This window comes from Pelobates fuscus, chromosome 6, assembly GCF_036172605.1.
Source record: "Pelobates fuscus isolate aPelFus1 chromosome 6, aPelFus1.pri, whole genome shotgun sequence".
Taxonomy (NCBI): Eukaryota; Metazoa; Chordata; class Amphibia; order Anura; family Pelobatidae; genus Pelobates; species Pelobates fuscus.
In genome coordinates this window covers 250,742,649-250,757,665 of record NC_086322.1, presented here as the reverse complement: position 1 = coordinate 250,757,665, position 15,017 = coordinate 250,742,649, and the positions used below count along the sequence as shown (strand labels likewise).

Sequence of the window (15,017 nt, the reverse complement as noted above, 5' to 3'; positions counted from 1 at the left end):
ATTTTTTTTTCACATATTTCACTAGTGCGGATTTAGATGAGTTAGTTTTAAAGTGCAAGTGTCAAGCAAATATGAGGCAAGAAAAGATAATACCTCATTATTTGCTTTGTTTTGTATATTGCATATTTCATGGTTGGATACAAACAGCAAGATTTTGTTGTTTGTGTTTTAGATCATAACTCCATCACTTCATATGTAATGGTGTAACAAGCAATAAGAATGTGTTTCCTATGTTACTATTTTTTATTAAGCACTCCACTTTTCATTGTACTGTTTGTCTTTTTGTTGGTGTTTATTTTAATTTTTTTTAAATGCCCTCCCTCCCCCCAAATACATACCTACCTACACACTCTGCATTCATTATATACACACTCTGCATTCATTAGATACACACTACACAAACACACTCTGCATTCACTATACACACTACACAAATACACACTGCATTCACTACATGCACACTACACAAACACACACAGCTCCCGTGTCTAAACACACTGCATCCACTACATGTGGCATGTATATTTTATGCATTTACCTTTAGAAATAGTTTATTTTTCAAAATGGTAAATGTACAGAATATCGGTAAGTTATCGGCTATCGGCCTGAAATTTCACAGCTTAACGGTATCGGCTCAAAAAAAAAATCAATATCGGTCGATCCCTGATAGAGAACCTTCCGCATCCATTAGAAAACACAGCACACATGACCAACAATGACACACTCATGTAATTGGACACACCGCTGAGCTGATACAACAACAAACACTTAAATCCTATCGGCAACTTTGTAATCGCAATGTATGTCACATCAGAATACTTACTTAAAGCACTCTTTATGTCTCATTACATCACTACCCCACAGCTAGGAGACCCGCGAGTCATACAATAGAAGTAACTGCAATGTTAATCTACCGTACCTAAATGTGCATGCCTTAATAATGATAGGAAACTGTAAAGAGCTTGCCAACCCCCCCCCGCCGGAATGGACCTGCCCGCCCACAGGGGAATGCTGATGCCAAGCCTCGCAATCGGGTACCACACTAGATCAGTCCCTAAGGGATGTATGCACTATTCATGTCGTATATTGGTAGGTAACCAAGCTAGGCTTCAAAACCTATAAGTTGATACGCTATAGCACCTCATATGTCCTCTGACTTACTGATTACTGCATTTCTATGCTCCATTCTTATGTTAATACACAACTATGGGACCTGCGAGTCTCATATTCACTACTATAGCACAGTTATACTATTGGGATTATGTATTCCTGCCATAATAAAAGCTTGAAACTTAAAAAAAAAAAAAATTTAAACCACACATTTTTTCTAACTTTGACCCCCAAAATCTGTTACGCATCTACAACCGCCAAATAACACCCGTGCTAAGTAGTTTCTAAATTTAGACCTGAGTTTAGAAATACCCAATGTTAACATGTTCTTAGCTTTTTTTGGAAAGTTATATGGCAATAAGTAGCACTTTGCTATTTCCAAACCATTATTTTCAAAATTAACACATGTTACACTGTAACGCTGATATCTGTCAGGAATCCCTGAATAACCCATCACATATATTTTTTTAAAGAAGACAACCTAGTAGTAGTATTAAACTTGGGATATTTTGACTCTTTTCATGCAACCATTTTACCACCAATCTATGCCAAATTTAAAGTTCTTTTAAAAATTGGTGATTGTTTTGACACACATAGCAATTTAAGAATACATGCACTGAGAACTTCAAGGGTCACTGCCAAAGAACACCCCAATATGTGTTCAGCAACATCCCCTGAGTACAGTGATACCACCCATATATAGGTGTGTCGGGTTCTCTGGGGGCTAAAAGATCTTATTTTTCCAACTTGGAATTCGAGTTTTCCAACTTGGAATTTTCACAGCTGGTCATCATGCACCCATGTTATATTTGGGGCATTTTTGAAGCTGGCCAATGTAATTTACCCCATCAAACCAGACAACCCACGGTATTCAAAATGGGGTATGTCCACTCTTTTTAAGTAGCCACTTAGTCACAAAGCCTGGCCAAAACTAACGTGTGTATATATATATATATATATATATATATATATATATTTATTTATTTATTTTTTGCATTTTTTTTACACATAAACTGCAATTTTACCGATATCATCAATATAATACATTTTACTGCATTTGTAAATGGTTATTTGCCAGATTGACTATGTTGCCTTTGAGACGGTATGGCAGCCCAGAAATGAAAATAAACCACACCATGACATAGTATTTGAAAAAGTAGACAGCCCAGGGTATTCAAAATGGATTATGTCCAGTCTTTTGTAGAAGCCACTTAGTCACAAACACTGGCCAAAGTTAGCATTTATATTTCCTTTTTTTTGTTTTTTTTATTATTTATTTTTGACCCAGCCCACTGGTGTGAGAGGGTGAATTTAAGTACAGTGTCTAACAAGCATTATTACCAATGAGTTGGGGTTTTTGTATGTAAGAGAAGGAGCTATCTTGATTTAGGCAAGCTATTGGGGGACCCTGGGTTGGATGCCCTTTAAATGTGCATGAGTATGCTTATGTAGAACAATCTTCTATGTGGTTTCCACCACCCAAGGTCTTTGTGTACAACTTTAGAGTTAGCTACCAGACTTTTAGTACTTTAAGTGTGAGACAGGCAAGGGAGCTGCTTGCCTGCTAGCCAGCTGGTCTACAGGGGGAGAGCAGTAGCTTGGGGTAGCAGGCAGTGGCCTGAGCATATGGACACCTCCATGTTCCACTATTATGGGCTAGACATCTATCTTGCATAGCGAGGTGCAGGGGGGGGGGGAGAGGGGGGCTCTAGCTTCTTGCATATTCTGCATAGAGTGGATGGTGTCTCCTTGTTGAATTTGTAGTTTTCGCGTAGAGCGCCATCTGTAGTGGATGTTAAAATCCCGAAGCTGAGTGGTAGAGGGCCTCATCGCTCTTCTCCACTGAAGAGTATCCCCTGAGAGGTCAATGTAAAAAGTGAGGGTTATATTTTCGAAGGAGTAGGGAGAAATCCCCTTGAGTGCCGCTAGTACTGCTGCTTTGTCTGCGCCATTGCGGAATTTCACCACCAGGTCTCGAGTCGCCGTGTCAGGTGCTCTTCGTGGTTTAGGTATGCGAAAAACCATATCTGTTATCACGCTTTTGGTTTGTTTAGGTGCTAGAAAGGACCCTATCAGTCTCCGCACCAAGTGAGGGAGTTCCTCCGTTGGCACCTCCTCTGGGACACCTCGTATCTTAAGGTTCTTGTGGCGTCTCATGTCGTCTAGCGTTGCTCCTTTAAGACTTGTTTCTTAATCGCAGCCATTTTAATCCGGGGCTCCGTTATGGACTTGCGGTCTCCGTGGAGGCCTCCGCCTTGCCCAAGCGGTTCACCATTCCTGTGAGATCTGTGCAGAGCAGTGCCATGTCGCCTTGGATTGTTTTTTGGAGGTTCCCCAGCATTGCCTTAAGGGTTGCAGCAGTTACAGGTGCTGAGGTCTTTGGGGCTCACTGTGGCTGAAGTGATGAAGGTAGCCCTATGGTGCTGTCATCCAGGGACAAGTCCTCCGAGGAGTCAGTAAGATCTCAAAAAGTCGGTGGCCATCTTGGGCCCACATGCTCCCTGTGCTTGTCGGAAAAGTTCCTCTATATTCATGCCCGACCTGGGCTTATCTGGCTTCTGTTGCTTCGTTTTTCTGCCCATGGTAAGTCTGGGGTCTAAATCAGTGTTTTCCACACTCTGTGGTAGCTGAAATTCCGTATTATATTAGTATCGCTCACGGAGCTCAGTTTGCATGTGTCTGTCTCGTTTGGTCGCTAGGGTCCGCCTCCCCATTCAAGTTCCATTTTTACTCTTGTATTAATGTTATTTCATGGCTGATGATTAAAGTAAAGAAAGAAAAAAGTATTGTGAAGAAACGGTTTAAAATCAGCCTAAAATAACTATTAATAACCTGGCCTTGGTTCCTTACCCCCTCAACAGACACTTCCAGCCCAACAAGTCATGAATTACACAAGGTTGTAATGAAAATGTACCATTCACAACATGGGGTTAATCCTCCATAAAGAAATCTGTGTTTAACAAATGCACCTTACGTAAAACTTTCTTAACCTCTTTCTGAATCAGCATATCTACTGTATCTAGGTCTCAAAACGCAGATAACCAATAAAGACTTTCTAAAGTCCCTGACTGGATAGCAATCACCCTGTATGGAAATATTCTGGCAACCCTTTAACATGAAAATATTCTAAAAAGGGAAATTACACAAAAATTCAGATTTACCTTTGCTAGTCATAAACTACTTACATGGGGAGTGGGGAGTGCCCTACTAAACTACATTCTCAAGCGACTTGCTGGGACTCCTGCTGTCCATAAATCGACCCAAACAAGGACTTACCTAACGCAGACGACGGCTGGAGTGTCCGGATGAGGAAAGCTGGGATATCGACCATCAAAAAACGCGTGGAGCAGTTGCGGCCTAGCGGGGGCTACGGGCGAGTGAAGCGGCCGACCTCTCGTCCCTTGACTCCCCTGCCAGCAAGACCGTGCAGAGTCCCGTTCCCCCCACATGGGGCCAGGGGGGATATCCCGGTCCACCACACTCAGCTTGAGGTTGGTCACGACCCACACACAGGTGACCATCATAGCCACATAGCGGAGTGGGGAACAATCACCACGTGGACGCCCGGCGAAGCAGTGGACAAAATGGGATACGAATCCAGGCTGGAGAGAATATTTTAAGAATTCTGGCACAAACTGGGGGTAATGATGAATCAGCAGGCCCAAACACACCCAAATGCCAGCCTCCCACACGAACGACTGCCTGACCCACAGCACATAAACAAGCGAGCTCCAACATGGCAGTGGGGTAAAACACGCCAGACTAAAGCAGAGAGCGGGAGGGATAATAAGCCACGACCCCACACGTGGAAGGCCTCCCTAACTCAAGCCAGACTACCAAGCTCAGTCCGCAAGAACCCAGCCAGACCCAAAGACTTACCTAACGGCCCAAAGTCTCACCCACAGCGGCAAGGATACGGTACTAATATGCCACGACAAACCGCCCAACGCTTCCACCACCTACCGGAAGCTACTACCGTGGGCCATCCACAATGCCTTCCCAGGCCGAAGGCCACATGGAGTCAAACTCCGAGACACCGTCCACATCGCTGGAGGCTTGCCCACCGCTGGCGGTGGCTGAACAACCAAGCTTCACATGGCGGCCTCCATGAGTAACCGAGTCGGTTCATCACAGGTGCAGGCCTTTGTGAAGACCTGGGGCTGGAGGACGGCTGTCATTAACTCTCACCATGCTGCACCCGTTTCTCCGGACGATGGTGCCATCTTTTCCATTCTACCTGTCCACGCTGCGTACCTACCCAGCACAGGCATAGGCTGAACCAGCCTTCTGAATTGGTAGTCCCACCAACAACATTCTCTGCTGAGGACAATGGGGGACCTGGCCAGCACAGCCTGCATGGACTCGCCTTGCTGGACTTCCACCTGCAGACACGCTCACCACGAGCTCTACTGGTATAATTTTTCTGTTTAGCTATTTAGCTATTCTTTATGTTCTACTTATACATGATACAATGATGTCCTTTAAATGTTACCCTTACCGCAGCCTACGTTAGAACCTGGTACAGCTCTACACTTGTGAGTTGACATCTCATATCTTCTTATACTGATAATACTGTTATACAGATTTCACTATGTGTGGCATAATTTATTTTTTGTAGATCTTAAAGAAAAGAATTTCGCTGTAACTACTAGACACAATTATTGGGAAGTATATCCATATAAGTGTCACACTGGGTGTTGTATTGTTGTGGTAATTTTATTATCACTAATATTTGCTTGTACGTTAGAACCGCGCTGTATTCCTTTGGCAGGTTACACTGAAAATAAATGCAGACCACTACAGGATCCACCTGAGGGACCATTCTTAGCCATACAACTAATCTCATAGCTTAGGCAGCCTTGTTAACCCTGCAGAGCTAACCCTATACCACAGACTACCTCTGCATAAACTTAGCATGTAACTGCATGGTATCCATAGAACACAGTAACTAAATACGTGATGTAACCGTAGCGAAAGCATGTTTTATCATTAACATTGTTGTATAGAGCAGCATGCCTGGGTCCTTGCCTTTCACAATCGCTATCGACTTGCATAATTGTTACCAGGCATGTTAGACATATCTAGCACTGTTTACTATTTTATTACTATTACACTAAACCAGTCATTAATCTTATGGAACGCTTAATTAATATAAAAAGAGGCTGTCACTCATAGGAGATGTTGTATTATACCATTATGCTCCCAACCTGTATGAAAAACATCTCTTTTTTTTTTCTGTACCCCTTCTAACGCATGCCTCAATAAAAGAAAGATTGACAAAAAAAATAAACTACTTACATGTGTACGTGGATGAGTATATGACGTGGACATTGATGAGCTCTATGACAGTTAGTACAGACATAAAGCAAAAGACACTGACTATATGCACATGCATGATTGTTAAAATTGTTGCAATGATGCTGCTGGAGGTGGAGTTACCCCTCCAGCAGCAGAGGTGTTGGAATCCATATGTGCAGCGTTTCAAAGTCAAACGGTACACATACAGACTCCAGGCACCACGACCACTTTCTTTCACGAACGTGGTCATGGTGCTTGGAGTAACGTTTTAACTTAAGAGTGCTGCTGTGGTAAACCAGGTGCAAAAGTGATTTGCATTAGGAACCAGCTGTCCAGGTTCATGGCAATTAACTGAAAAGGTACCAAGACTTTTTTCAATGACATTTTCAGATGTGTGTCTCTTTCAAGTATAGTTTCTCAAGTATCTTCTCAATGGAGGGGTGTAAAGGAACATACCATGAAGTTTTGCTGCAGGGGAGACCAAGAGTACATAATGGGAACAAGAGCCACAGTGTTCAAGGACATCATGCATATGCTCTGAACTGGGAATCCTGGGAAGATACTTTCAACTGTGCTCTGTGATGGAAAAAAAGACAAAAAGAAATATATTAAATTAATATACTGCTGTCCTTATGCATTATTGAAAGGTAACATGTACCTAACCTTTCTTAAAAGGGTGATTTGTGTTAATTTGTTATTTTGCAGAGAAGCCTTTATAATTATACCATGTACCCATAACAATAACATACAAGAATATATTTGTATATTGAATATGGCGATTTTAACGTGTCCCCCTGTAATCGCAAAAGTCTAATCTTCTAATGTTGCTTAAAGTTATAGTACATTTTCAATCTAGCAGCTGTTTCATACAAGAAATTGTAACATTCTAACTTTTCTTACCTTTGACTTACCAGCTGTTTGTTCTTTCTGGGCTGTCATTGCGTTTGACTGCCTTGACATATTCTTATTTGGCTTTTTTTATCACAATAGTATGTTATTGTATTTTGTTATGTAAATCAGGGTAATCTGGGTCTTGTCATTTATATTTGCACTTTTATTTTTCACATATTATATCTTTAAATATCTGTTTTAGTGAGACAATATTTTTCTTTAACTCTGGATGAGCCAGAATTTACTGATCACATCTGGTGGCTTTCTTTTAAAAGTCACTATTTAAAGGGATGCTGTAAGCATGAAAACAATTTTAGCTGTATGAATCACTTTTGTAGACTCTGACCAACAAGTATATCAAGACCTTTGCCCCAACAGAGAAGCTTATGGAAGCCTCTGGTTGTCCTACTTCAGGAGAATCACATTAGATTCACCTGAATCTTTTAAAGCTCTTGGCTTTTCATAAATGCAATATGCTAGTGATGATGCCTGCAGCTGACCTGGTAAAGCTTTTCAAAGCACTTGACATAACCCATATACAGGACTTTGCTCTACCATCCCCAGCACCAACAGAGCCACTATACCAACCCCGTGCTTTAAGGCTGGAAAAAACACTTTTCTACTTTAATAGCTGCCCCATACCTCTCATTTCCTTATCTGCAAGTTGATAAGAGCATCCTTTTTTTCTTTTAATGTTGCCTTATTGTTTTAGAGGACTGGCTCTATGATGAGGATTTGTCTCGCTGGAAGAATACAACTAGGTATGTTTCACAGGTTTCAGTATTTCTCACAGCATTCCCGTCAAGACCTCATTAGCCCCTGATCATGACTTTAGTAGTAAGTGGCCGCATGTTAACAATACTGCTGCTTATGATACAGTTCCTACACTTTACCCTCCATGGTGTATTTGCAAGTTCTACAGGTTCTCTCATTTCAATTTGGTTGTTCATCCTATGCCGTTTGGACTCTGCCTGGTAATCCCAGTCACTCTGCTCTAATACCCATGCTGCAAGGGCAGACACTTTGGTACATTTACCTATCTCCAGAATTTGCAGCTAAAATGCGTTTATTGTTTTTGTTATATTACATCAGGCTAGGTTGAAGCAATCTCATACAGACCCCCGGGACAAGTGTATATCTCTGCAGTTACCAAGGTGAACACTGTTAATACTTTTTGCAAATAGAGCTGGAGGTAGCGTTAGAGCACCTGACAAGGTTTGCTAAGGTGTCCGGATGACAACATCTCCTCATACCTCTGGTTTGCTTGGTTCATGGGTGATCTGAGCATCTCGCCTTGGCAATGATTAAAACCAGGATTATTGTATATACTTTTTTTTTTGTACCTATAGACATGGCACTAATCTATAAGTGTTTTGGTTTTCGAATAAACCGGTCTTTATAAAATATGTGGGTATTCACCTAAGAGCTGACCCTATCACATTAGCACTCTTCAGGATTTCCTATATCAGTTGAGTGCACTCTGTGAAGATGACTATCATTCCTAGCCCCCTGTTCTTCTTTCAAGCCCTCCTCTGTCCAGTTTAGGGGCGAAAATTGCCCTGAGCCACCCCCCGTACGTCTAACCCCCACCACCCCGCCCCATACATTCCTCGCCCCACACACACACACACACATGCAAACAGATAAACATGCAGACACACACAGACACGCATACAGGCACACACACACACAAACAAACACACAAATACATAAAGACACACACACAGAGACACATACATACACACACATACAGACAGACAGACAAACATTCATACAGACACGCATACACAAACACACGCACATAAATACAAACACACACATATACAGACACATACAAAATGTTTTAGTCACCCTCCTGTTTCCTACCTTTTAGGTGCAGGAGGAAGACTTGCCCTGTGGTCCAGTGGCTCAGCCTGATGGGAGTCAGAGTTCCCACTCTGACTCCCTCCTCTCCTTCCTCCTCCCGCACAGCTCCCGGTGTAAGCTGGGAGGAGTAACCGGGGCAGTCACTTCCTCCCGGTCTCTGACCTCATCAAAAGGTGCCTGGTCGCGCCTGTTAAAGCGCTGCAGCGCTGCCCCGGGCCCCCTGGAATTACATAGCATTAGGTAGCCCTAACAGCATGGGCCACCCGATGGGCCCCTGAACGCGCGGGCCGGGGAAGCGTTACTTAGCCGGCAGGCACCACGGTCGCAGGGCGGCCGGGCCCCCTGGAGTGACTGACCCAGTCGCAATGACTGACCCAGTCGCAGCAACGACCCCTGCAACCGCGGTAGTGTATGTACCCCTTATTCTCAGAAATGGTAAAAAGATTTTAATGAAACTTTGGAGGGGTGAAGTGAGAGGAGGGTTAAAGGCAGCGGGAAAAGTCTCTATCTGTATTCACCTTTAGAAACAGATGTATAAAATCCTAATGTGTTGGCACACTAGCCTTGTGAAACGGTTTTGTATAGATAACATGACAAGGATTGCACTGGATTCTAAATAAAGAACAAAAAAAATGACATTAAAGGAACACTATAGGGTCAGGAACTCAAACGTATTCCTGACCCTATAGTGTTTAACCCACCATTTGACTCAATGCATCTCTATGAGGAAAATTCAGCGCGTGGAGATGCTGAATGGCAGTGCTGCCTACTATGCAGCACTAAGCCAGGAAGAACCTCCAGTGGCCATCTGAGGAGTGTCCACTTGGAGGTGTCCCTAGGGACAATGTAAACAGAGAAAAGGCAGTGTTTGCATGAAAATGCCTGAAGGCAATGATTATACTCACCAGAACAACTACATTAAGCTGTAGTTGTTCTGGTGACTATAGTGTCCTTTAAAATACACTGTGAAATAGTGAAACTCTTTTTCAGGAAGTGTGTGAATCTCAGCTAGGGAGACTACAGGGGCATGATCTATACACCAAAACTGCTAAAGTTATTTTGTGTTTAGAGTGTCCCTTTAAGGTTGTATTTTGCTTGTATATGGTATCTTCATAAAAATCCCTTATGGGACTCAAATGATGATGTTGAAATAATAGAATTTCTACAAAAGCAACTGGGCGGGCATCATATAAGGTCAAGTGCATATGGAAATTCAATGAACTAATATGCTTTTAACACTGTAATGTAGGAGGGTAAAATGGGTGGTATTCTATAATTTACACAAAACATTACTTTTTTATAATAAAGGGAAATGTACAGTTTAAGAGAACAACTACATACAAAATAGTTTAAAAAAATAATAGTTTATTATAAGCAAAGTACAATAATAGAAAAATAAATCTCTTCTAGAATGTAATCCTCACACCATGCACAATCAATTTAACTAAATAGCTCCAGTGTAATAGTTATAACAAAGAATGGAAAGCAAGAATATTTTGTACATTTGAAATAGTTATAACAAAGAATGGAAAGCAAGAATATTATGTACATTTAATATTGTATACATTTAATGTTTATATATTTAACTTGCTACAGTATATGACCACCATATAGTGGGTAGGATGTTGCAAATCTCCCATTTCACTACGTCCCAAATGTGGTCTGTTGGTCATATATCTGGTGACTGAGGAGGCCCCTGCAGTAATAAGACTGTGGCCAATCAACACGAGGATATGGCAATCAGCAATAGGATATGGCATTTAAACAAATGCTCAACTGCTATTAAACCACAATTATTCAAAATGGTCTAGTAAGCAAATACAAAAAGAAAATAAAAATCACTAGTTAGCCAATAGATCCCAAGCACGTAATATTTTACATAACAATATAAAAAATATATGAATAATTATATTTACCATAGACTTGGTTTGTAATGTAAATCAGAACGCAATAATTCTTCACCATTCAAGAATGTATCACTTATGGAAAATATATAAATATAAACCAGAAATAAAGTATTCTATTTATACCAGTCCACCAGTGATGGTGAGAACAAATAGGTTTCTAAAACCAGACTAGCACTGTATTGCACATAAAATAGACCAAGTCTTCCTGCAAGTGGTACTAAAACTAATGTGATCCAAGAAAAGTTTTCACATTTCTCTCCCCTTCATATATTTAAACAAGAAAGCATTTGGACCATGCCTGCGTGTTTTTATGCAAAGAGGGCATTTCTATACTATAAGTTAATGCTGCCATAGTTTGATCAGGAATGTACAGAGGTAGTTGTTTGTATTTTTGATGTTTAAACATGTTACAAATTTGTTTTAATTAGACTTGAATGTCTTTTTAATTATCCATGCTTGTTACATAACATGAGAAACAAACAATATACAATACTTGCTGGTTCATTAATAACAATAAATGAAATCTCAATAACTATAGGATTTTTAAATATTAAGACTAATGCTTGTGCATTTTCACATATTGTTCACCAAAAAAGGTTTACCTTTTTTAAGAAAGGAAGTCCATGTGAAGGCTTCATCATCGGCACTGGCTGTATTCTAAGCTTTTGCCAATCTTCATTTAAGAGGTTTATCCTTTCCTGGGCTTTTGCCAAACTTTCAACGTACAGAGTCTTAAATAATGAAAAGGACAAACAAAAAAACATAAACAATTTGAGAAGTTTATTTGCTGTCAGGAGAATCACAAACATGATAACCAGGTTCTGCAAAACTATATATAATATTTAACTATAAGGTATGGTTTCTACCTTTTTAACTATGTATGGATCTCTGAATGGCTGTGGAATTTTTTAAAAAACAAAGGAGTTTCAAAGTGTTTTTCTGCATAATTCAGGCTTAATGTACACATTGAATTAGAAGAATGAGAAGTTTCCACTGCAGCTCAGCCATGGAGCATTACAAGTTCCTTTTCCATGGATCCTTTGTAGCAATATCACTAAAGGGTTCTCATCCCTCCTCTTCACAAAGTAGACATACAATCAAACAAACGAACAAACAAACACATGGGGCCTTAGTCCTCTACAGAAAGATACTCACTAAATACAAGGCACAAATGCCCTGTGTCTACCTGTTCACCATGAGGACATGATCATAAAAAGAACATTATATTTTGATTTTCTTTTGCAGATATGACTCTTGGACAGGGGCTTAGTGACTCAGGCTGTATCTGGGGCAGTTTGTGGTGCCTGACATGCTTAAATGGGATCAGCTCTTGTGAATCCGCTTTCATGGAGGCAGGAACAGCGCTACAGGGACACCAAGAGGTTGCTTCCATTTCTTCTCTGAATGCTAGCCTGGTCAGAAACAAGTGTTTCCCCTGGATTTTCACTGTCACAGGCAGAGGCAGCAAGTGGACTAATTACGTGTTGGAGAAATATTTGAATTGTTACATCTAATTAAAGGGTAAATTGTATTTAACCCCTTCAGGACCGGCCTGTTTTGGCCATGTTGTACGTTAAGGACCAGGGCTCTTTTAAAGCGGCACTGTCATGCCGAATCCAGTTTTTTGTTTTTTTTTAATCCCCCTCCCGCCTCCACTACATCCAATTGACCCCCTAGTCACCCCCAAATGCCCCTTAAGCCCCCCCACATTACCTATTTTTTATTCTTTATTTTCTGCCCCGATCTTTATTCAGGGCGCCGCCATCTTTGTGTGGGTAGAGGAAGTCCCTGTGGGACACGTCAAGCCATCCAATCACAGTGCTCGGTGTCATTTTACAAGCGTGGGAAAATTCCAAAGAACTTTCCCATGCTTGTAAAATGACACAGAGCACTGTGATTGGATGGCTTGAAATCCATCCAATCACAGTGCTCTGTGTCATTTTACACAGCGTGGGGAAATTCCAAAGAACTTTAGTTTTTTTTGTTTTTTACAGTGAGCAGCTATAGGCTGCTCACTGCTTACTACACATGCCCCTACTCGCGATATAGCGAGTAGGGGCATATTATTTACTAATACTAAGTAATCTTTACTTAGTATTAGTAAATTTGGCTGAACGACCAATTTAGGTCTTTCAGCCTTTTAGTAGATAATTCCCACGGTATCAGGGAGCTATCTACTAAGCGGCTGCAAGATGCAGCCGCAGCAATGAATAGGATCAGAGTTTCATTCATTAGAATGAAATTCCGATACGAACAAAGTACCGAATTGCATCCTAACACGAATGGAGAAACTCTTCTCATTCTGTTAGGATGCAATTCGGCAGTTTTGCCGGCGTTCTGTCTAAGTGACAGGACGTTCGGCAATACTGACAGGAAGCATTGTGGGAACAGGGAGGAAAGCTAGGGATCATGGGAAAATTGCTCTGACCAGCGGAAATTAAGCACACTTTGCTCCTCGGCTCGTCAGAGCTGGTCAAGCGTTGGAATCCTCCATAAGGCAAAGAGTCCCTACTTTGTCTTATGATTTTTAAGAAAACTAAAGAAGACAGGAAGAAAAGAATAACAGATCCCGAGAGAGGGGGAGAAGAGGAAGAGATTGAGGTAAGTTCGGCATGACAGTGCCGCTTTAACACTTTTGTGGTGTTTGTGTTTAGTTGTAATTTTCCTCTCTCTCATTTACTGTTCTCATACAAGTTATATATTGTTTTTTTTTTGTTTTTTTTTTGTCAATCTTTGTTTTTATTGAGGCATAAGATGGTTCATTACAGAAAGAAAAAAGGGGTTAATGCATGAATGACGTAAGACATGTATAACTGATTGTACAATGGTTACATGTAATCCCTAGAATAGCAGCCTCATTTTATAAACGGTACAACAGTAGTATTAAACAGGTTTTTTGTTATTTAATATTTTGTCGTTGGCCTAGTGCTGAGAGTACAAGATATGGATCATATGATCCGAATGGTAGCATGCAGACTAATTACCATAGCAAAGAGTATGTGTATTTGTTGAGATCAGATATCATTTGTCGCTTTAACATTTGTCGCTCTAACATTTGTCGCTCTAACATTTGTCGCTCTAACATTTGTCGCTCTAACATTTGTCGCTTTTACATTTGTCGCTTTTACATTTGTCGCTTTTACATTTGTCGCTTTTACATTTGTCGCTTTTACATTTGTCGCTTTTACATTCGTCGCTTTGTCCTTAGTCGCTTTAACATGTGTTGCTGTAACATGTGTCGCTGTAACCCGTGTAGCTTTGACATTTGTCGCTCTAACTTTTGTCGCTCTAACTTTTGTCGCTCTAACATTTGTCACTCTAACATTTGTCACTCTAATAGTTGTCGCTCTAACATTTGTCGCTTTGTCGCTCTAACTTTTGTCGCTTTAATATTCGTTGCATTAACGTCAAACTTTTTAGTAGTATCAGAGCTTAAAATAAAATAATAATAACAACATAAAGTCATACGAGTAGGCAAAATGGGAGGCATCTGCACAAGTGGGAGTCCAGTAAGGAGAGTCCATGGGGGTCATTCAGGCTAGAGCCCTGCGGCTATCAGCTAAGAGTCGTGATGGTGGGGCCGCCAGTTAGTGGGGTCTGTTCAGCCAATACCTCTGCTGGGCACGGTGGGGAAGTTGGCACCGTCGTGATGAATGAGCCACCGGGGTACGGCACGGTGCGAGTTGGCGTCGGCCGTCGGCCGGCCCCAGGTTGTTATGAAGGCCTTCACCAGTTTCCCACTGACACGGTTACTCAGAGAGGCCGGGTCGTCCCTTCGTCGGGCGCCATGCTGGGCTCGGGTGTTCTGCCGCCGCCTGCGGCGGGCGAGCCTCCGGCGGTGTGGTTGGTGTCCTGGAGTCGGACTCCATGCGGTCTTCAGCCTGGGAAGGCGTTGTAGACGGCCTATGGTAGAGGCTTCTGGTATGTGAGTGAGTAGTCGGGCGG

The 15,017-nt window shown here is 41.6% G+C and overlaps 1 protein-coding gene across 1 annotated transcript in view; it reads right to left on the bottom strand.

The window, feature by feature from the left end:
* Window positions 1-15,017, bottom strand: part of EZH1 (enhancer of zeste 1 polycomb repressive complex 2 subunit) — a 165,718-nt gene that overhangs the window by 112,038 nt on the left and 38,663 nt on the right. The window contains exons 4-5 of the mRNA XM_063458931.1: window positions 11,675-11,803; window positions 6,865-6,984 (exon numbers count right to left, since the gene is read on the bottom strand). Coding sequence (XP_063315001.1) covers window positions 6,865-6,984; window positions 11,675-11,803 — 249 coding nt within the window. The remainder of the gene's footprint in view (window positions 1-6,864; window positions 6,985-11,674; window positions 11,804-15,017) is intronic.